Raw genomic sequence first — 23058 nt, 5'->3', positions numbered from 1 at the left:
ACTAATAAGGTGTCAGCTGTGGCTCAGTTCATAGCACCCTCGCCTTTGAATCAGAAGGTTGTGGGTTCATGTCCCACTCCCGGAAACCAAGAACTGTGAATGTACTCGAAAGAGTTACATGCGATCTGTTGATAACTCGAAAGAGTTACACTATTGATGACACTGATAAGCTAAGTTTAAAGTGAGTTGGAGGCGGAGGCGGGGGCGGGGGCGGGGGCGGGGGGGGGGGGGGTGGTGGGCACCTCCAAATTGCATAGTTTTATCAAAGCTTCCAGGAATTCACAAGGGCATTTCTGATCTTACTGACCCAGAGCTGAGTTTAAAACTCCATATGCAAAGCTTGAGCTGAAGGGAATAAGAAACTCACACCAGCCAATGCAGAGGAACATCCATTTGCGCAGTTTATCTGTGGAGTAAGTCAGGACGATTGCTGTATGGAGGTAGCAGCCCTCACCAAACATCCAGAAGAAATTAGTCACACAAAAGTAATTATACACAGCTGTGACCAATCGACACCAGACCTAAAATGGGAGAGACATATATAACAATTAAAATCATTGGTTACTAACTCTCCCCTCTAAACAATGATCATCGGTTGCTAATTCTTGCCACTAACTATAGGGCATTGGTTACCAAATGTCATCAAAAACACAGTGCGCCAATTACTGACACACTCCATGAACTTTCCATGAAGGTTATCTGTTACTAAACTTCCAAGTGTGTGACAATCTCACTGTGCAATGCACAATCAATCCACTGAACCAGAGCAATGTTTATTTCAGACTACCACTGCACTGAATATATCTGCTCATATCTCCTCTCCCTACCCTACTCCTTCCCATCATCTCCATTCCTTCCACCACCCAGCCCCCACCCTCACCCCATACATCACCCTTTCCACTCCCGCTGTTTTCCTGTCCTGTATCCTGCTGCATTGTAACCATCTTTTAACAAAGTGAGTCCAACATTGCCCCACAAGGAATTCTCCTGCTGATGTGGGCTTTGTGCAATAAGCAGCACCACAAACCTCATTACTGGCATGAATCCTGGGATCAATCATCTGTAATCCAAACCAGGTGGCATTGCGGAGGATAAAGGTAGAAATCAGATTCCAGTGGATGATGTTCCTTAGACACCGTATACTCCTAATGTGGGAACAAAAAGGACACTTTGAACAAATTAATGTACAATCACTCTGCAGCAATGTGTTGAGGTACAATCACTCTGTGATTGTGTGTTTGGGCACAAGTACCGTGACTGTGACACCTTATTCAGGTATAATTACTCTAATGGTGTGTTCAAGTACAGTCACTACATGACTGTGTGTTTTGCTATAATCTCTATTAGTGTGTTGTGTTTGGGTACAGTTACTCTGTGGCTGTGTGCTGTGCTCAGGTATAGTTAGTCTGTGACTGTGTTATGTTCAGGTACAGTTACTCTGTGACTGTGTTGTGTTCGGGTACAGTTACTCTGTGACTGTGTTGTGTACAGGTACAGTTACTCTGTGACTGTGTTGTGTTCAGGGACAGTTACTCTGTGACTGTGTTGTGTACAGGTACAGTTCCTCTGTGACTGTGTTGTGTTCAGGGACAGTTACTCTGTGACTGTGTTGTGTTCAGGTACAGTTACTCTGTGACTGTGTTGAGTTCAGGGACAGTTACTCTGTGACTGTGTTGTGTACAGGTACCGTTACTCTGTGACTGTGTTGTGTTCGGGTACAGTTACTCTGTGACTGTGTTGTGTTCGGGTACAGTTACTCTGTGACTGTGTTGTGTTCGGGTACAGTTACTCTGTGACTGTGTTGTGTTCAGGTACAGTTACTCTGTGATTGTGTTGTGTTCAGGTACAGTTACTCTGTAGCAATTGTCCATTCCGCCCGTCAATGGCATTTATCGTTGTTGGACATTGGGAACTTCATTGTAATACATCCGCATATCATTATAAGGCCAGCATGCTGGAATCATCTCCCCACACTGGATCATCTGAGCAAGTTGGCGTGCAATTTTCAAAACAGCATATATATAAGGTGCGCACTGGGCGGGCTGCATTTTCAGGGGAACTTGAAAGTGAGTGCACAGTAAGGTTGCACAGTGCTTGGGCGGGCCGCACTGTGGTGTGGGCGAGGTGGGCAGGGCAAGGGCTGCCCTGCGTTTGATGGTAGTGTGGGGAGAGAAGCGGCCACGCATTCGGGAAACCTTGTATAAAGTGACAATTCCTCCACAGCTGAGACAGTTCAGACGCAGCCACATTAACAAGCTTGGAGTAGGGTCTTTGCTTATCTATCCACTCAAGCAACGCAAAAGCATGAAAGTGCCACCAAATGCTCCAGACTTTTTCACCCTCAGGCACACACTGCAAACTAATGAGCATTTTAGTGGACTGCAGAATAGTTGGACAACTGGGCACATGGTACAATCTCCTCGCTAAAGCTAGTCATGGGGCAGTCACTGCTGGAGGTGCTCACAGCCCCTATGCAATGTCCTCATCCCAGTGTGGACCAGTCTGCCCCATGGTTCAAGCTGACAGTGCACCCTGGAGAATACCTGCGCCTGAGCTGAGAACACAGCCTGCAGTTGAGTGGGCGAAGCTGCCACCAATCGGTCAGGTGGAGTGGGGCGGAGGTGGGTGGGGTTTCGGGCAGCCATGCAGCACAGTAAACTCTGGCCATCCAAGGGGGTGGCCAGCACTCTCCAGCGTGCATTAAGGGGCCTTCAGACATAAGAGAAGTTCTTAATACACCCAAACTAACCCATGCGTCTCTCTCTTTCATCTTGCAGGAGTACATCAGGAGCATGGAGCCTGGTGACCTAGCTGTATGCCTCACGGCTTACAGAGATAGAAGACAAAGGAGAAGAAGACAAAGTGACAGAGGTGCCTGGCTGAGCAGAGGGAGGAGCAGAACCCTCAGAAAGAAGGGGCGGCTGGGGCTCCTGCACATATCACTGAAGGGCCACAGTGAGCTGTCACTGGTCGGCGCCTAGCTAGACCCAGGGCCACAGGCGCTGCCTTTCATTCCTGCAGATGACCAAGAACCAGTGCTGCAAAACACTGCGCATGTCCAGGGAACTGGTCGGTCACATCTGCCAGCTGCTGCAGGATTTGGTGCCACAGGGACATGGAGGGCATCCACTGCCAGTGGCCGGGAAAGTGACCGAGGCGCTCAATTTTTGTGCCAGTAGCTCCTTCCAGGGCTCCACAGGGATCTCACAAGCCTCCACGTACAAGTGTATGCAGGTGGTCACAGATGCCATCTTCATGAGGGAGCACAACTTTGTGCATTTCGCCCGGGACTAGGACAGCCAGGATGCAAGAGCGATTGGATTTGCCCAGATCTCAGGTTTCCCACAGGTGCAGGATGCGATCGACTACACTCACGTGGCACTTTGATCTCCGTGGCAACACGCGGTCAACTGCAGGGCCTTCCACTCGCTGAATGTTCGGCTGGTTTACAACCACCACAAACACATCCTGCAGATCTACGCTCGGTTCCCAGGGAGTGTCCGTGACTCCTACATCCTTAGCAGGTCTCAAATCCCTGACATCTTCCAGGGTCCACAGAGGCAGCAGGGTTGGCTCCTCCGGGACAAGGGCTACCCACAGAGGCCGTGGCTGATGACACCCGTGAGGCAGCCTCAGACTGCAGCAGAACAGAGGTATAACAAGGATCACACCTTGGTGGAACAAACCATCGGGATGCTGAAAATGAGGTTCCAGTGCCTGGGCCGGTCTTGTGGAGCCCTGCAATACAGATCGCAGAGTTTGTCACACATCGTCATCGTCTGCTGCACCCTTTACAACCTGGCACTGAAACGGGGAGAGGAGCTGGCTGAGGAGAAGATGGAGGAGCTGCACGTCTCTTCCAGTGAGGAGGACATCAACTGGGATCAGAGTGAGGAGGTCCTCGAAGGCGACGATGAAGGCAATGAGGCCATAACTCTGGCTAGATGAGGCAGGCATGCTTGGGTGGCCCATTAGCAGATTTATGGAGAATGATGATGACAAACAGTGGGGAGCCACCATAGATCCTTACATTGCATCTGTGGACATCTGACTTCAATCTGACTGAGGGCAGCGCACATACCCTCTGCAATAAGGCTCCTGTCATGGGTACACAGCGGAGGCCCTAATAGTCACATGATTCCAAGAGGATGATGATGACATACAGTGAGGACACTCCATAGATCTTCACATTGCCCCTGTGAATGTCTGACTCCTGTCTGGCACCTGCAGTGCCAGGAGTGCGTGACACAGGTAGCGCTCTGTGATCAGGGTCATATCATGGGGACACAGCCGTGAAACTTTACACGCACCTGATAGAGATGGTGAAGAGATGGGGGCCAGTCCCACCTCAAAGGTGCTGAGATCACACAGAGAGAATGAGGGAACTCTGTGATGCCTGCCCACTACATTCTGGCAGCAATGACCAGCACCATCGAGGTGCAGGCGTCAGTAATGTGTCCAGTGAGTGTGAAGCAAGACCATCACTTTAATCTGAAGGTTACAGACTGCACAGGGAAGAGGCCCTGGACTGAGACACCTGCCTTTATCTCGTGTAGGAACCAAAGCTTCAGAGCTGAGTGACATGAACACTGTTCATCATAACAAGGAGCCAAAAGCAGGGAGAAATTTTTGGGAGCTTATTTACAGTGGTGTATATTATGTACAAGTGATTAACACCCATACCCAGGCTGTGCAACTATATCATCTTAACCTTCCTAACCCTGCAGCTATGTCTTGGTGCTCCCCGGACATCCACAGCGGAGGTGGAGACAGCCTGCTGACTGCTACACCCTGTCAGTGATGACCTTGACGTGCGTCCTCTAGAGGGCTGAGACCTGGAGGGCCCCAGCCTCCTTTCAGGGTCCTGCTGTGTGGCATCCTCCTCGGCCTGTGGAGCTGGAGCTACTGAGGTCACAAGAGGAGGAGTGCCGGATGGGCCGGACACTCGGAGTCCCCTGGGTGGATGGCCCCGGGGTATCGAGCTCCCTATGGGTGCCCAATGGCCTCTGGCTGACTCCCTGAGGAGAAGGGGAAGCTGGAGTGAGATCGAGCTGCCCGCACCCCTCTCATGTTGACACTGTTGGAGACCAACTATGGCGTCAGCGATGGAGTTCGGCCCATACAGCAGTGCAGGACCGATGTCCTGGACCAAGATCTCCAGGCGGCTGCCATTCTACCAGTGTTAACCTCGGCTCATCGGCATGCTGGTGCTATCACCTCGGACTGAAGGTGGACGGACTCCTCCATCGTGCCTTGCAATTTGAGGAGTGCAGCGGACATCCCTTCCTGATGTTCCCGAGTTTGCCTTTACAGCTCCAGCAACTGAGGTATGACCAAGTCCAGAGGCTCCTCATCTGACTCGGATTCAGCAAATTTCTGGCCTCCAGCAGCCCTCCGAGTGCCGGACACCTGGGAAGTCCCTGCCTGCGCCTGCTGTGGATCAGACATTGTGATGTGCTCGTCGGATTGTGATCCTGAGGCTACTCTCAAGCTAGGTCCCACCGAGGTGTGTGTCTCTGCGCTGGTGGAGGGTGTGGGTGAGCACTGTGATGGGTCTTCAATGAAGATGCCTTCAGATTCATCTTCAGAGGTTTATTTGGAGCTTGATTGGATCTGTCAACTGTCTCCCAGATGTGCCTGCCAAAGCAAGGAGGGATAATGAGTGCATGGCAGGGGACTGCGGAACAGGGGAACTCACTCACAGCATGGTTATCTGATGGATGTTGCACTGCGGGATCTTCTTTTGGTAGGGCACCACCAACTTCAGCATCAGTACAGGAATGGTCCAGATCATCGCCAGCCACCTGGATGACACTATTTTCAAAGGCCATGAGGTCCCTGATTTCAGGCATTCCTCCACCAGTCTGCAACATCTCTCTTTTGTTGTGTGTCAGCTTGTCCTGCATAGGGAAAAGTGTAAACAGGACGCCTGCCAAGCCACATGATGAGTATGCCTGGCATGTGTGGGTGGTGACTGGTCCTATGATGAGGACAATGAAGGTATGAGAGAGTGAATGGTGATGTCCCTTGAACTGACAGTGAGTGAGGGCCCTGTGGATGTGTGATGGGTTTGTGAGTGTGTGAGTTGAGTGATGAGAGAATGACTTACCCTGGCAGAATGGAGGAGATCATTCATCTTCTTGTGGCACTGGGTGGCTGTCCTCTTTTTCAGGGCATTGGTACTGACCATCACTGCCACCGCCTCCCAAACCGGATTGGTGATGCTGCTGCCGCACCTGAGGACAGAGCGGGTGTAGAGAACATCATGGCAAGCCTCCTCTGTGTCCAAAAGGCGTTCCAGGGAAGCATCACTGAATCGTGGGGCGGCACCCTTGCCTTTTGGAGCCATGTCTTCTGTGCAGCAGTCCTGGACTGGAAGCACTGAGAGGTGTGCGCACGGCTGCACTTTAAATATGGCGCCCAGTGTGTGGAAGTGGCGAGGTGATGGGGTGGCGGGTGAATGAGGGCTCGCCCGCCAGCAACCCGGTGTTTTTCCTGGGAATGCATGATTATCGAGGCGAGATTCTGATGCTATGTCGTGAAATCCTGCCGTTGCAGCCGGTGGGAAAAACCTTTTTCCAGCCCACTACCGCACTTAGTGCAAATCTGGGACGATTCTGCTCTATGTGTTTGGGTATAATTACTCTGCAACTTTCCATGTACAGTCACTCTGTCGCTGTATGTTTGTGCAAAGCTGCTCTGTAGCTTTATTTAAAATTGCCAGGTCTCCTCAGACTCTCACTTCCCTGTAATGTACCTTGTGCCTGACAGTGAAACACTTATAGTCCCAACAGAGTGAAGGACTTCAGCTTCTGGGGTTTGGGAGGTATTGGAGGAAATCATTTAGCCCAGTCAGTCTGTTCCAACATTTAACAAGACCATGGCTGATCTGAAATTTTATCAATATACCTCTTTTTCCTCATATTCTTTAATATCTTTGGATAACATAATTGTACCAAAGTCAGTTTTATAATTTACAATTGATCTAAATCTATTGCTATTTGTGAAACAGAGTTTCAAACCTCGACCACCATTGGGTGACAAAGTGTTTCCAAATTCCACTCCAGACAGGTTAGGAGAATGGGCAAAGAAGTGGCAGATGGAATACAACGTGGGCAAGTGTGAGGTCATGCACTTTGGTAGGAAGAATAGAGGCATAGACTATTTTCTAAATGAGGAGAGAATTCAGAAATCTGGAGTGCAAAGGGACTTGGGAGTCCTAGTCCAGGATTCTCTTAAGGTTAACTTGCAGGTTGAGTCGGTAGTTAGGAAGGCAAATGCAAAGTTGGCATTTATTTCGAGAGGACTAGAATATAAAAGCAGGGATGTGCTGCTGAGGCTTTATAAGGCTCTGGTCAGACCACATTTAGAATATTGTGAGCAATTTTGGGCCTCGTATCTCAGGAAGGATGTGCTGGCCCTGGAGAGGGTCCAGAGAACGATCCCAGGAATGAAAGGCTTAACATATGAGGATCGTTTGAGGACTCTGGATTTATACTCGATGGAGTTTAGAAAGATGAGGGGGGATCTGATTGAAACTTACAGAATACTGAAAGGCCTGGATAGAGTGGGCGTGGGGAAGATGTTTCCATTAGTAGGAGAGACTAGGACCCGAGGGCACAGCCTCAGAGTAAAGGGAAGACCTTTTAGAACAGAGATGAGGAGAAACTTCTTTAGCCAGAGAGTGGTGAATCTATGGAATTCATTGCCACAGAAGGCTGTGGAGGCCAGGTCATTTAGTGTATTTAAGATCGAGATAGATAGGTTCTTGATTGGTAAGGGGATCAAGGGTTACGGGGAAAAGGGGGTTGAGAAACTTATCAGCCATGATTGAATGGCGGAGCAGACTCGATGGGCCGAATGGCCTAATTTCTGCTCCTATGTCTTATGGTCTTATGGCTGGCTCTAATTTTTAAACTATGCCCGCTTCATCCTACACTCCTCAACTAGTGGAAATAGTTTCTCGCTATCTATTCCCCATAACATCTTGGAAAGTTCAAACAAATCATCCCTTAACCTTCTAAATTCCAGAGAATACAACCTTAGTTTGCTTAATCTGTCCTTGTAGTTTAATCCAGGTGTCACTTTAGTAAATCAACCCTTTCTCATAGTTCCTCAAAGCAAGGGCGATGCTTGCACTGCAGTACAGCCCCTGGCAAGAACTTACGCGTAGAGACTTATAACATGGGGAGGCTATTGAGCTGCAGGAGATGACCAGCAGACTCTCCCGCTCTTATTGCCTGCCATAGGTGTATTGGAAGGATTCTCAAGTTGGTCAACCAGCGGTCTGGCCAACTTTATGAACACACCTTACCTGGCCATCAAATCCCAGAGTGTGAGGAGGACACTGGGACAGGCAGTCGGCAGCACCTAGAGGAGAGTGTGAGGAGGATCCTGGGACAGGCAGTCGGCAGCATCTAGAGGAGAGTGTGAGGAGGACACTGGGACAGGCAGTCAGCAGCACCTAGAGAAGAGTGTGAGGAGGACCCTGGGACAGGCAGTCAGCAGCACCTAGAGGAGAGTGTGAGGAGGACCCTGGGACAGGCAGTCAGCAGCACCTAGAGGAGAGTGTGAGGAGGACACTGGGACAGGCAGTCAGCAGCACCTAGAGGAGAGTGTGAGAGGAGGACCATAGGACAGGCAGTCAGCAGCACATAGAGGGGAGTGTGAGGAGGACCCTGGGACAAGCAGTCGGCAGCACCTAGAGGGGAGTGTGAGGAGGACCCTGGGACAAGCAGTCAGCAGCACCTAGAGGAGAGTGTGAGAGGAGGACCCTGAGCCAGGCTGTCAGCAGCACCTAGAGGAGAGTAGAGGAGCTATAAAAACAGTATGGGAAGCAGAGGTGACTGTGGTGAAGAGGGAGGAGGTACTCCTTAACAAAAAAAGAATTACCTGGAAAAACTCAGCAGGTCTGGCAGCATCGGCGGAGAAGAAAAGAGTTGACATTTCGAGTCCTCATGACCCTTCGACAGAACTGAGCAAAGTTAGGAGAGGGGTGAAATATAAGTTGGTTTAAGGTTGGGGGGGAGGGGGAGGTGGGGGGAGAGAAGTTGAGGGTGGGGTGGTTGTGGGGACAAGCAAGCAATGATAGGAGCAGATAATCAAAAGATGTCACAGACAAAGGAACAAAGAGGTGTTAAAGGTGGTCATATTATCTAAGAGAATGTGCTAATTAAGAATGGATGGCAGGACACTCAAGGTACAGCTCTAGTGGGGGTGGGGTGGAAAGACTGACAACAGGGTATTACAGTTATAGATTTAAAAATAAAGGAAATAGGTGGGAAAAGAAAAGAAAAATCTATATAAATTATTGGAAAAAACAAAAGGTAGGGGGAAGAAACGGGAAGGGGGTGGGGATGGGGGAGGGAGTTTAAGATCTAAAGTTGTTGAATTCAATATTCAGCCTGGAACTCTTTTCTTCTCCACCGATGCTGCCAGACCTGCTGAGTTTTTCCAGGTAATTCTGTTTTTGTTTTGGATTTCCAGCATCCGCAGTAGTTTTTTGTTTTTATAGGAGGTACTCCTTTCCTTTTCTACCTCTCCTCAGAAAGAATTGCGGCAGCCTTGGTAACTAGGACCTGGTGAGTAAATTAGAACAGAATAATATTTTTAAATAAGTTGTTATATTTGGATTTAACTGAGAAGTGCCAGGAATAACTGAAATTTAGGGCCAATATAATGAAGTAATATAACTAATCCAAAGTAAAATAAAGTTAACGCAAGGGAAGTAGACTTAATACATGACAGGGCAGCTCAGTCAAGTGAAATTCATGTCCTTTAATATGTGCAAAGTCATGGATGCTACAGTGTCCTAGCTGACCACAAGTGCAGAAAATGCTGCCTACAGCAGAAACTTCCAGAGCTCGAGCGGCAGCTGGAGTCACTGTGGCGCATCCATGAGGCTGAGAGCTACATGGATAGCACATTCAGAGAGGTGGTCACACCACAGGTTAGGGGCCTGGAGACAGAGAGGGAATGGGTGAAGACCAGGCAGTCCAAGAAAAGTGGGCAGCTAGTGCAGGAGTCCCCTGGGGTCCAATAGGTTTTCTGTTTTGGAAGCTGGTGAGAGTGCTGGTTCCTCAGAGGAGTTCAGTCAGAGCCACGTTTGTGGCATATACAAGCGGCTCGGCTGTACAGGAGGGGAGGAAGAAGAAAGGAAGAGTTATAGAGATAGGGGATTCATTGGTTAAGGCAACAGACAGGCATTTCTGTGGGCGTAGATGGGACTCCAAGGTGGTATGTTGCCTTTCTGGTGCCAGGGTTAAGGATGTCACAGAGCGGCTGCAAGGGCATTCTTCTGAGGGCAGGGTGAACAGCCAGAGGTCGTGGTCCACATTGGTTCCAATGATGTAGGTAGGAAGCGGGATGTGGTCCTACAATCAGAATTTAGAGAGCTAGGTAAAAAAATTAGCAAGCAGGACCTCAAATGTAATAATCTCTGGATTACTCTCAGTGCCATGTGCCAGTGAGTACAGAAATAGGAGGGTAACGCAGGTGAATGTGTGGCTGGAAAGATGGTGCAGGAGGAAGGGCTTTAGATTCCTGGGACACTGGGACTGGCTCTGGGGGAGATGGCACCTTCACAAGCCAGATAGAGCTGGGACTGAGTTTTTGCTAGTGATGTTGGGAGAGCTTTAAACTAACCCGGCAGGGGTGTGGGAACAAGGGAAGTATATTAGATAGGAATACCAAGGTACACAAAATACTGGGAGAGACAGATATAGAATAGTAAGTTAATAGGTGGAGTCGGGGTGAGGGAGAAAGTAACTAACATCTAAATCAGGGTTACTACGTACGTATGTGAATGCAAGAAATACAGTAAATAAGATTGGGGAGTTCCAGGTGCAGATTGCCATGTGGAATTATGATGTTGTGGCGATAACAGAGACCTGGCTCAAGGAAGGGCAGAACTGGGTGTTAAACATTCCTGACCACAAGGTGCTTGGAAAGGAAGGAAAGGAGGAGGGGTGGCAGTATTGGTTAAGGAGAGCATTGCAGTGCTGGAGAAAGAGGATGTCACAGAGGGTTCAAGGACAGAATCAATTCGGCTAGAGCCAAGGACAAAAAGGGTGTAGTTACATTGCTCAGCGTAGTCTATAGACTGCCAACTAGTGAGAAGGATGTAGAAGAACAAATCTCAGGGAAACTGCAGAGAGATGCAAGAGTGATAATGATGGGTGACTTTAATTAACAAAACGTAGACTGGGACAGTGGTAGTGTAAAGGACGGTGAGAGACAAAATTTCCTAGATTGTGTTCAGGAGAATTTTCTCCAGCAGTATGTGTCCAATCCAACAAGAAAAGATGCACTGCTGGACCTGGTCCCTGGAAATGAGGTGGGCCAAGTAGAACAAGTGTCAATGGGGGAACAGTTAGGAATCAGTGATCATTGTATTGTACATTTTAAGATGATGATAGAAAAGGACAATGGGCAATCCAGAGTAAGAATAATTAACTGGGAGAGAGCCGACTTCAATGGGGCGAGAACAGATCTGGGCCAGACTGGAATGAAAGATTGGCAGGAAAAACTGTAGCTGAACAATGGGCTACCTTCAAAAAAGAATTGGTTCAGGCACAGTCAAGGTATATTCCATCGATAGGGAATAGTAAGGCAAACAAATCCAAAGCTCCCTGGATGAAAAAGGAGAAAATTAAGATAAAGAAGAAAAAGTGTTATGACAGGCGTCAGGTAGAAAATACAACAGAACTAACAGGAATACAGAAGGTTCAGAGGGGAGGTGAAAAAGCATATTAGAGAAGCGAAGAGGGATTATGAGAAAAGACTGGCAGCCAACATAAAGGGGAATCCCAAAGTTTTCTATAGGCATATAAATAGTAAAAGGGTGGTAAAAGGAGGAGTAGGGCTGATTAGGGACCTAAAAGGGAATTTACACATGGACGAAGGGGCCATGGCTGAAGTATTAAATGAATACTTTGCATCCGTCTTTACCAAGGAGGTAGATGCTACCCAGACCATGGTGACAGACGAGGAAACTCTGTCACTAGAAAGGTTCAAAATTGATAAGGAGGAAGTGTTGAATAGCCTGTTGGTACTTAAAGTTGACAAGGCATCGGGTCCAGATGAGATGCATCCAAGGATATTGAAAGAAGTGAGAGTAGAAATTGCAGGGGCACTGGCCATAATTTTTCAGTCTTCCCTTGATTCAGGGGAGGTGCCAGAGAATTGCAAGCATTACGCCCTTGTTCAAAATAGGTTGTAAGGATAAGCCCAGCCATTACAGGCCGGTCAGTTTAACTTCAGTGGTGGGTTAGCATGGATTTCTAAAGGGGAAATCGTGTTTAACTAGCTTGCTGGAGTTTTTTGAAGAGGTAACAAAAAAAGTCAATGAGGGTAATGCTGTTGATGTGGTGTACATGGGCTTTCAAAAGGCATTTGATAAAGTGCTACACAACAGACTTGTGAGAAAAGTTATTGCTCATGGAATAAAAAGGACAGTAGCAATATTGATACAAAATTGGCCGAAATATAGGAAACAGAGTATGGGCCAATGGATATTTTTTGGGCTGGAGGAAGGTTTGTAGTGGAGTTCCCCAGGAGTCAGTATTGGGACTCATGCTTTTCCTAATTTATATTAGTGATCTAGACCTTGGTGTACAGGGGACAATTTCAAAGTTTGCAGATGATACGAGGCTTGGGAGTGCTGTAAACTGCGAGGACAGTGTAGAACTTCAAAAGGACATAGACAAGTTGGTGGAGTAAGCAGATGGGTGGCAGATGAAGTTCAATGCGGGGAAGTGTGAGGTGAAGCAGTTTGGTAGGAAAAACATGGGCAGAAAATATAAAATAAGGTGTGAAATTTCGATGGGGTGCAGGAGCAGAAAGAGCTGGGTGTATATGTGCATAGAAGGAGGCAGGACAGGTGGAGAGAACAGTTAATGAAGCATATAGTATCCTGGGCTTCATTAATAAGGGCATAGAGTACAAGAGCAAGGAGATTATGCTGAATTTATATAAAACACTCATTAGACCTCAGCTGGAGTATTGTGTAAGGGGAAGTCGTGGCATAGTGGTATTGTCACTGGACTCGTATTTCAGGGACCCAGGGTATTGCACGGGAGTTCAAATCCCACCATGGCAGATGGAGAAATTTCAATTTAATAAAAATCTGGAATTAAAAGTCTGATGATGACCACAAAACCATTGCCGATTGTCGTAAAAATCCATCTGGTTCATTAATGTCCTTTAGGGAAGGAAATCTTCCATTCTTACCTGGTCTGGCCTACATGTCACTCCAGACCCACAGCAATGTGACTCTTAACTGCCCTCCGAACAATTAGAGATGGGCAATAAATGTTGGCCTGTCCAGTGACACCCACATCCCATGAATTAACTTAAAAAAAGTTCTGCATTATTGGAAGGATGTGAACACATTGGAGAGAGTGCAGAAGAGGTTACAAGAATGGTTCCAGGGATGAGAAACTTCAGTTACGAAGATAGATTGGAAGGTGGGGTCCGTTCTCCTTGGAGAAAAGATGGCTAAGAAGAGATTTGATACAGATGTTCAAAATCATGAGGAGGCTGGACAGAGTAAATAGGGAGAAGCTGTTCCTGCTCGTAAAAGGATCAGGAATGAGAGGGCACAGATTTAAAGTGATTTGCAAAAGAAACAAATGTGACGCAAGGAAAAACTTTTTCACACGAGTGGTTCGGGTCTGGAATGCACTGCCTGGACGTGCAGTGGAGGCAGGTTCAATCGAGGCATTCAAGAGGGCATTAGGTGATTATTTGAATAGAAACAATATGCAAAGGTATGGGGAAAAGGCAGGGCAATGGCACTAGGTTATAATGCTCATTTTGAGAGCTGGTGCAGACATGATGGGCTGAATGGCATCCTTCTGTGCCGTTAAGATTCTGTGACTTGAACCTAGAGCTTCTGGCTCAGAGGTATGCCACAAGACCTCCTAAGTCTACTGCCTACCAGGACAGTATCTCCTTCCCAATGTGTAATACTCAGAACTGCTCACAGTATTCCAGGTGTGATCTAACCGTGGCTTTTTATAGCTGAGGTATGAATTTACACCCACCCCCCCGACAACCTCTGTATTCTAGTCCTCGCATTTTTAATTGTTTTCTATACCTGCTCATGACATTTGATTGATCTTTGTACTAGGGCCTCCAAACCACTTTGGACCTCCACTGTTTCTAGGAAAGTACACTGCTCAAGGTGGATGATCATTACTCTTTAATCAATTGGATCTATCTGTCCACAGGGAGAAGGAGGACTGAATAATAGAGCCTGTCCTCAATGCTGCCTTCTTGATGGCAGTGATCCGATTGAGGAAAAGGAGAAGGGCCCGGCATGGCCTAGCGCAGCTTCGAGAAGAGGCCTGGCCTGAGGACCATGGTCCAGGGGAGCCCCAGCAACAGACAGTGGATGAGGAGGTTAGACTCATCCCACAGATGTGACTCACACATCCAACGGTCCACCAAAGAAGACTTTCCTATCTGGAGATGAACGAGAGACAATGCCTCACACATCTGCACTTGTCAAGAGATGTGGTGGCTCGTATCTGCCACTTTTTGCAGGAGGATCGAACGCCCCGTGGACTGGGAGGACATCCCTTGCCAGGGCCCCTGAAGGTCACCGCCACACTTAATTTATTTGCTAGCGAGTTGTTCTTGGGGTCCACAGAGGACCTTTCTGGCATTTCTCAGTCGTCAGTACATAAATGTATCAAGGAGGTGACAAATGGCCTCTACAGTGAGGTTCATCATTATGTGAAGTTCACACTCGATGAAGCTAGCCAGGCTGCTAGATTTCTGGGGTTTGCAGCTATCTCAGGCTTCCCTAGAGAACAGGGTGCGATTGATTGTACACATGTGTCTATGAGAGCTCCATGACAGCAGCTCCTGAAGTTCATTAACAGGAAAGGGTTCTACTCCCTGAACATTCAACTGGTTTGCGATCATCAGAAACTCATCATGCACATTTGTGCCAGGTACCCTGGGAGTTCCCATGACTCATACATCCTGAGTCACTCCCAGGTGCTTCAGATAATTGAAGGGCCCCTCAGTGATTACAGGGGTAGCTGCTTGGGGATAAGGAAGACCTGCTGAATTGATGACTCATGACACCCGTGTGTCATCCTCAAAGTGTCTAGGAGGAAAGATACAATTGTGGTGCAACATTTAACAAGATCCATCATAGCACAGGCCATTGGCATCCTGAAGATGTGCTTCCGATGCTTGGAGCGCTCAGGTGGGACTCTACAGATTCTCCAGAGGGGGTGCCGCACCCTCCACAAGTTGGTGCTTTAAAAGTGGGATCACTTGCCAGAGAGGGACATGGAGGAGGCTCAGAACTCCTCAGACGATGAAGACCTGGAAAGGCAGGATGCAACCGAAGCTGCCAGATGCAGAAGACATCCCAGTGACACACTCATAGCCACAAGGCTCTAGGAGGAGCAAAGTGCAGGCAAGGGTAACCAAGCATATTTCTCCTGTCCCTTAGTGGCTTGCCAGTGATCTGAAAGACCTTTACAACCACTAACATCGAGAGCAATGTCAGCATTGGGCCTTGAACTCCAGCCCTCATGATTCACCAGGCCCTAAACTTTGGGAAGGTCAGCAGCTAAAGCTGCATGTGGCCGCTCTGGGGAATGAAAAGCAGCGTACTAGCGCAAAGCCTGGGTCAAGTGGACTTGATGCAATTGTGGCCTCCTGAATGAGACAATTCTTGCTGCCACAGAGATGCAAACATGGCTGGAGAGACCATCACAGCTGCAGGTCTTGTGCTTTGGCACAAACAATGAAGACAGCTATTTGATGAAGAGATAACATGAGTGGTAACCCTCCAACACAATTCAGCACTATCCATGGTGTCTTTTCATGAATATCATTTCCTAATGCAATTTACAGTCACATTCAATAAAGGGGTTGACAAGGGGTAAGTAACTAACATGACTCAGCTAGACATAACGAAATGTGAGGCTCATAAAGGGAGGCGGTCACAGAGTGGGAACTTGGCTCACCCTCGCAATAAGAGTCCTAATAGATACATTTGCACAACGCATTCAAATGACGAGACCATTGTCTGAACAGCAAATGTATTTACGAAGGTGCATGATATATACAGTGAGTGACCACTTGTGACCCAAATTTGATAAAGGTTTTTTAATTTTTTCAACCCTACTGCTACATCTTGGTGGATCCCTGACATCTGCAGCAGAGTTGCAGGCAGTCTCCTCACTGCTATGGCCTGTTTTCTTTGATGACTTTGGCGGGTGTCCTCTGGAGGGCCAAGGCTTGGAGGCCCTGGACTGCTTTGGGTCTCCTGCTGTGGGACAGGTGCACCCTCCTCAGTCTGTACAGCTGGAGGTGATGGGATCACAGGCAGACAGGATTGGGATCAGCTGGACACTCATGGAGCCACCTGAGTGGATGGGCCCGGGATGTCGAGCTGCTGGTCCTCATCCCTGTGGGTGCCTAAGGCCCTTGCCTGACTCCCTGAGGAGAAGGGGCTCCTGGAGGGAGGTCAAGGTACCCCACCCCCTCTCACTTAGCCACAGATGGGTCCCACCAATGCCTATAGCGATGGGTTGCAGGTCTGAGCACAAATCTGGAGGGATCTGCTGGACCAAGGTCTTCAAGGCAGTTGCCACCCTTCCCATGAAGACCTCAGGCGCTCGCATGTTGGAGCCACAACATCAGATAGAACGAGGGCAGACTCCTCCATCCTTCACTCTAGTCTGTTGACTGCCTCTCGCAACTCTGCCTGATGTCCTGTCGCCTGTCTTTGAATCTCCAGCATGTTTGTGACAGCCACTTCCGGTGGCTCATCATCTAACCGGACTCAGCGGATGTCTGATTTCCAGCAGTCCTCCAAATGCCAGAGACCTGGGCTGTCATTGCCTCTACCTGCTGCAGCGATGTGTCAGTGAGGTGTTCCCCAGAATGCCACCCCCAGTCTAATCTAGAACTATGACCCACCGTGATGTCTCTGTGCTGGCGGAAGTGCAGGTTGTGAAGGGTCTTATTCAAATCACTCCTCAGCATCCACCTCTGCTATGGTTTGGGGGCTGGGGCTTATGTTGCCTGTGTTGGTCTGTCTGGACCTGCTGCTGCCTGTATGAGATAAAAGATAAACTTAGTTCATGAATAGGCTGAAATTGCAAGTCACTCACTGTGAATGTCAGGATGTGATTAACTCATGGAGGGTTCATTCACACTGACTTACTGGGAGAGGTCAATCTCACCTTCACCACAGGAATGATCTCTGTCTTCACCTTTCTTTCGCTGGCACATCTGGGAAACAACCGGTTTCGAGGGAGTCCACGACCTAGGTCCTCGACTCGGTGGCATCCTCCTCGAATTTGGAGAGCTTCTGGATGGTGGACATCTCTCCTCCAATCTACCATCTCTCCCTCTCGTTATGGGCAAGCTTGGCCTGCATGAAGACAAATGAATGAAACGTGATGAGAAGGGATGGAGCAGAGGTTGGCAAACATGCATGCCTACTGTGTGTGCTGAAGCCCCCACCACCTCCCACCACCCTCACCCGCCACCCTCACCCTTCTAGTAAGGGCTGAAGATGCTGTTTGTGCAGGATAATAAGATAAATTGCTGGTGAATAGATTTTCAATGCAGATATCTCCCCCGCTAATTATGTGTGAGATCACTCAGGTGTGAGATGCTTTCAGTGCATAATGCCAGTGTGAGAGTGGGAGTTTGAAGGAAGCTGAAGGTTGACTTACCCTGGCAGTGTGGCTGAGATAATTCATCCTCTTCTTGCACTGGCTGGCATTTCTCTGGCAGTTGTGTGCAGAGCTGACCTCCAATCCCAGGCCAGTGAGGTGAGGTTGGTGGACCTCCTGGATGAACCCTTGGGAAAAAGCACCTACTGGTGCTGGTTTATCCCCTCTAACTAAAGCCCCAGGGGAGCCAAGGCTGAATTATGGCAGACGCTTCTTGTTCCTTGGGGCCATCTCAGCTGGCTGGCGAGGGTCTGACAGTGAGGTCAGTGCTGCTCTACCAAGTGAGGATCCAGCAGTGCAACATCCATCAGACAGCCAGGCTGTGAGTGATGTGTCCTGTTTCACAGGCCACTGCCAGGCACTCATTATCTTCCCCTGCTTTCACAGGCACATCTGGGAAACAGCCGAGAGAGTCCATGACCCAGCTCCTCGAATCAAGCCCCAAAGAGACCTCGGAAGAGGAATGTGCTGAAATTCTCATTAAAGACCCATCACATCCTCAACAGAGCAAAGACACACATCTGGTTGGGACCAAGCTTTAGAGTAGCCTCAGGGTCACAATCTGGTCAGCACATTGCACTGTCTGATCCACAGCAGGTGGCGGTAGGGTCTTCCCAGGTTGCCAGTACTCGGAGGGCTGCTGGAGACCAGAATGTTGCTGAGTCTGAGTCAGATGATGAGCCTCTGGACTTGGTCATACCTTAGTTGTTGTAGCTACAAAAGCAAGCTCGGGAACATCAGGAAAGGATGTCCGCTGCACTCCTCAGATTCAAGGCACGATGGAGGAGTCTGTCCGCCTTCGGTCTGAGGTGATAGCGCCACCCTGCCAATGCACTGAGGTTAACACTGGTAGGATGGTGGCTGCCATGGAGACCTTGGTCCAGGACATCGGTCCTGCACTGCTGCACAGGCTGAACTTCATCACTGACGCCATAGTTGGCCTTCAACTGTGCTAAAGTGAGAGGGGTGTGGGACAGCTCGATCTTACTCCAGCTTCCTCTTCTCCTCAAGGAGTCAGCCTGGGTCCCTCAGGTACCCATAGGGAGGAGGATCAGCAGGTGCACATCCCAGGGCCATCAATCCAGGTGACTCCAGGAGTGTCCGGCTCATTTGAATCCCCTCTTCCTCTGGCCCCAGCAGCTCCAACGCCACAGGTCGAGGAAGGTGCCACTGCCACACAGCAATGACACTTCCAGGTCTCGGCCCTCCAGTGGATGCCCATTAAGGTCATCACAGACAGGGCGCAGCAGTCAGCAGGCTGCTTCCACATCCGCTGTGGATGTCCGGGGAGCACCAAGACGTAGTTGGCTGGGTTAGGAAGGTTAAGAAGATGTAATTGCACAGCCTGGGCACGGGTGTTAATCACTTGTACATACTGTTCACTATTGTCAATAAACTCCCAAGAATGTCTCCCTGCCTATGGCTCCTTGTTCTGATGAGCAGTGTTCATGTCACTCAGATGTGAAAGCTTTCTGTACCAGATAAAAGGCAGGTGTCTCAGTCCAGGGTCTCTGCCTTGTGCTTTGTGCAACCTTCCCAGCACACACTGATAGGGTGCCTTCACACTCACTGGACACATCAGTCATGCCTGCACCTTGATGGGGCTTATTGCTGCCAGAATGTTCTGGACTGGCAGCACAGAGTTCTGTCATTCTCTCTGTGTACTCTCTTGAGGTGCGACTTGCCCCCCATCTAATCAGCATCTGTGGCTCTAGGTGACAGTGTGGCTCTGAAGGGTTCAGCTTATGAAGGACGCCATAGGATCAGGAGAAGTTAAAGTTTCCCCATTGCATCTCCATGATATGACTCCGTTCACAGAGCACAAGCGATCTTCTATCAGCCAGACAGGAGTCAGACATTCACATAAGCTGTGTGGGGATCCATAGATGTGTCCCCACTGCACATCGTCATCATCCTCCTGGAATGGAGGAACTATGGGCATCCGCTGTGCCTCCATGACAGGAGCCTTATCACAGAGGCTAAGTGCGCTGCCCTCAGTCGGACAGGAGTCAAACATTCACAGATGCAATGTGAGGATTGATGGTGTCTCCTAACTGCCTGTCGTCATCATCCTCCACGAATCCAGCAGCTATGAGGGCTTCCTAAGGGTGCCTGTCTCGTCTAGACAATGTGATGGCCCCATCACCATCATCCTTGCCTTCGAGGACATCCTCACCCTCATCCCCATTGACGTCCTCCTCATCTGAAGAGGTGTGCAGTTCCTTCGCCTCTACCTCACATAGCGCCTCTCCTCATTGAAGTGCCAGGCTGTAAAGGGCGCAGGAGGTGACGACGATGACACCCTCTGTGGACTGTATTGCAGGGCTCCACCAGACTGGTCCAGGCACCAAAACCTCATTTTCAACATCCTGATGGTTTGCTCCACCAAGATGTGAGCTGCAGCATGAGCCTTGTTGTACCTTCGCTCTGCTGCAGTCTGAGGCCGCCGCACGGGTGTCATCAGTCATATCGTCTGCTGGTTGCCATTGTTCACGAGAAGTCAACCCTGCAGCCTCTGTGGACCCTGGAAGATGGCAGGGATCTGTGACCGACTGAGAATATAGGAGTCGTGGATACTCCCTGGGAACTGTCGGCAGACCTGTAGGATGCATTTGTGGCAGTTGCACACCAGCTGAACATTCAGTAGTTGACCACATGTTGCCACGGAGATCTAAGCACCCTGTGAGTGCAGTCGATGGCACCCTGCACCTGTGGGAGACCTGAGATCTGAGCAAATCCCAGCACTCTTGCTTCCTGGCTTTCCTAATCCTGGGCGAAATGTACAAAGTTGTGTGCCTTCGCGAAGATGGCGTCTATGATGCCATGAATGCATTTGTGGGCGGAGGCTTGTGCTATCCCACAAAGGTCACCTGTGGAGCCCTGAAAGGGGCCACTGGTGTAATAGTTGAGTGCTGTGGTCACTTTCATGGCCATTGGCAGCGGATGCCCTCCATGTGTCCATGGCGCCAAATCCTGCAGCAGCTGGCAGATGTGACCGACCAGTTGCCTGGATGTGAGGTGCCTTTGGCGACCTTGGATCCACAGGAATGAGAAGCGCTGCCTATAGATCCTGGGTGTCACTTGGCGCCAACCAGTGACGGCTCGCTGTGGCTCTTCAGCGGCATGTGTGAGAGGCCCAGCCCTCTTCCTGAGGGCGCTGCTCCTCCCTCTGCGCAGCCAGGCGCCTCCGTCGCTCTCTTCTCCTTCGTCTTCATTCTCTGTACACCATGAGGCATACAGCTAGGTCACCAGGCTCTATGCTCCTGATGTACTCCTCCTGCAGGAGGAGAGAGTGAGACACGTGGATTAGCTTGGGTGTCCCAAGAACCTCTCTTGGTTAAGTCTGGAGGCCCCTTAAAGCATCTTGGAGAGAGTGCTGGCCACCACTTGGATGGCCAGAGCTTAGTGCACTGCATGGCTGCCCGAAACCCCACCCACCTGCGCCCCACTCCACCTGACCGATTGGCAGCAGCTTCGGCCACTGGACTGCAGGCTCAGGCACAGGCATTCTCCTAACCTGCACTGCAGGCTGCGCTCTCAGCTCAGGCACAGGCATTCTCCTAACCTGCACTGCAGGCTGCGCTCTCAGCTCAGGCACAGGCATTCTCCTAACCTGCACTGCGAGGCTGTGCTCTCAGCTCAGGCACAGGCATTCTTCTAACCCGCACTGCGAGGCTGTGCTCTCAGCTCAGGCACAGGCATTCTCCTAACCCGCACTGCGAGGCTGTGCTCTCAGCTCAGGCACAGGCATTCTCCTAACCCGCACTGCAAGGCTGTGCTGTCAGCTCAGGCACAGGCATTCTTCTAACCCGCACTGCGAGGCTGTGCTCTCAGCTCAGGCACAGGCATTCTCCTAACCCGCACTGCGAGGCTGTGCTGTCAGCTCAGGCACAGGCATTCTCCTAACCCACACTGCGAGGCTGTGCTGTCAGCTTGAACCATGGGGCAGACTGGTCCAAACCGGAATGATGACATTGCAAAGGGGCTGTGAGCACCTCCACCAGTGACTGCCCCATGGCAGCTTTCGCAAGGAGATTGTACAATGTGCCCAGTTGTCCAATTGTTCAGCAGTCCCCTAAAACACTCATTAACTTGCAATCTGTACCTGAGGGGTAGAAAGCTCTGGGGAATTGGGTGGCACTTTCATGCCTCTGTGTTGCTTGAGTGAGCAGATAAGCTAGAGGCCGGACTCTAAGTATTTCAATGTAGTTGCACCTGAATTGTCTCAGCTGCAGAGGAATGGTCACTTTATGCAAGGTTTCCCTAATGCCTGGCCGCTTCTCTCTCCCACCCCTAGCACGTGTTTACGCACTACCTTCAACCACAGTGCAGCCTTTGCAACCCCCCCACAACTGGCCCCACCCGCAGTGCAGTGCAGCCCTTGCCCCGACACCACACTGTCAGCCAGCTAGGAAAATGTGACTTGTTTGTGCTCTCGCCTGAATGCACGGCCCCTCAACCTTGAGGTCCAACAGGCAATCCTCGCGAGTGCTGCACAATGTTACAGCGCACTCATGTCCAAGCTCTCCTCGAAGTGCAGCACACCAGGTGTACACCTTATAAATAATGTTGTGAAACACATTGGTGTGATGCCCAGATCATTCAGTGTGGGAGGACGATTGCAGTTAGCAGGACTTACAATGAAATGCAGATGTATTAAAATGAAGTTCCCAACATGCAGCGGCAGAAAACGCAGTCCGTCATTGACGAGTAGAGCAGACAATTGCAAATTTGTTTCACCATGTTGTGAAACCAATTTTTGGCCTTTCTGCCATATTGTCCGCTGACGTCTGCCAATACCAACGGGCACAGAAAATTCCACCCTTAGGCTCTGGAGTGGAAAATTCCACCCACAGTTTCTGCCTTACTCTCAGAGACCTGCTTCAACACCAAGTTCTGTTCAAAAACCACCAAGCATAAAATGTTTCAACCACAGGATATCTGCCACCCATGGCTGGTCTGCCTACTTGTGATTTCAGACCCACAGCAATGTAGTTGAATCTCAACTGCCCTCTGAAAAGTCCTGATTTGCCATTCAATTCTATCAAACCACGACAAAAAACTTAATTAAGAATAAAAACAGTCAGACAACCTGGCATCACCCCAGGCATCGAGAACAACAAAGGCACATCCTGTGCAGTCAGCCCTGCAAAGTCCTCTGGTTAGCAACTGAGCCAAAATTGGGAGAACTGAGCAATAACCTGACATTCATATTCACCAAATTATTTCTTACAGCCAATGTGTAAGACACCTCCATCATCATAGCAGGATACATCCTGGCCTGGCAGCACAGACCCACCAGAGACAGTGGCAGCAGAGTGCGATGCAGTCAGGTGGGACTGGC

At 49.6% G+C, this 23058-nt stretch overlaps 1 protein-coding gene across 1 annotated transcript in view; it reads right to left on the bottom strand.

Moving 5' to 3' along the window:
- The window catches only part of LOC144668101 (corticotropin-releasing factor receptor 1), a 233317-nt gene that overhangs the window by 94087 nt on the left and 116172 nt on the right, over positions 1 to 23058 (bottom strand). Inside the window, exons 5-6 of the mRNA XM_078529890.1 lie at positions 1028 to 1145; positions 368 to 521 (exon numbers count right to left, since the gene is read on the bottom strand). Of these exons, the coding sequence (XP_078386016.1) occupies positions 368 to 521; positions 1028 to 1145 (272 nt within the window). The remainder of the gene's footprint in view (positions 1 to 367; positions 522 to 1027; positions 1146 to 23058) is intronic.

Source organism: Cetorhinus maximus, chromosome 25, assembly GCF_964194155.1.
Source record: "Cetorhinus maximus chromosome 25, sCetMax3.hap1.1, whole genome shotgun sequence".
Lineage (NCBI taxonomy): Eukaryota > Metazoa > Chordata > Chondrichthyes > Lamniformes > Cetorhinidae > Cetorhinus > Cetorhinus maximus.
Note: the sequence above shows the minus strand (reverse complement) of the source record. Positions and strands in the feature narration are given on the sequence as shown.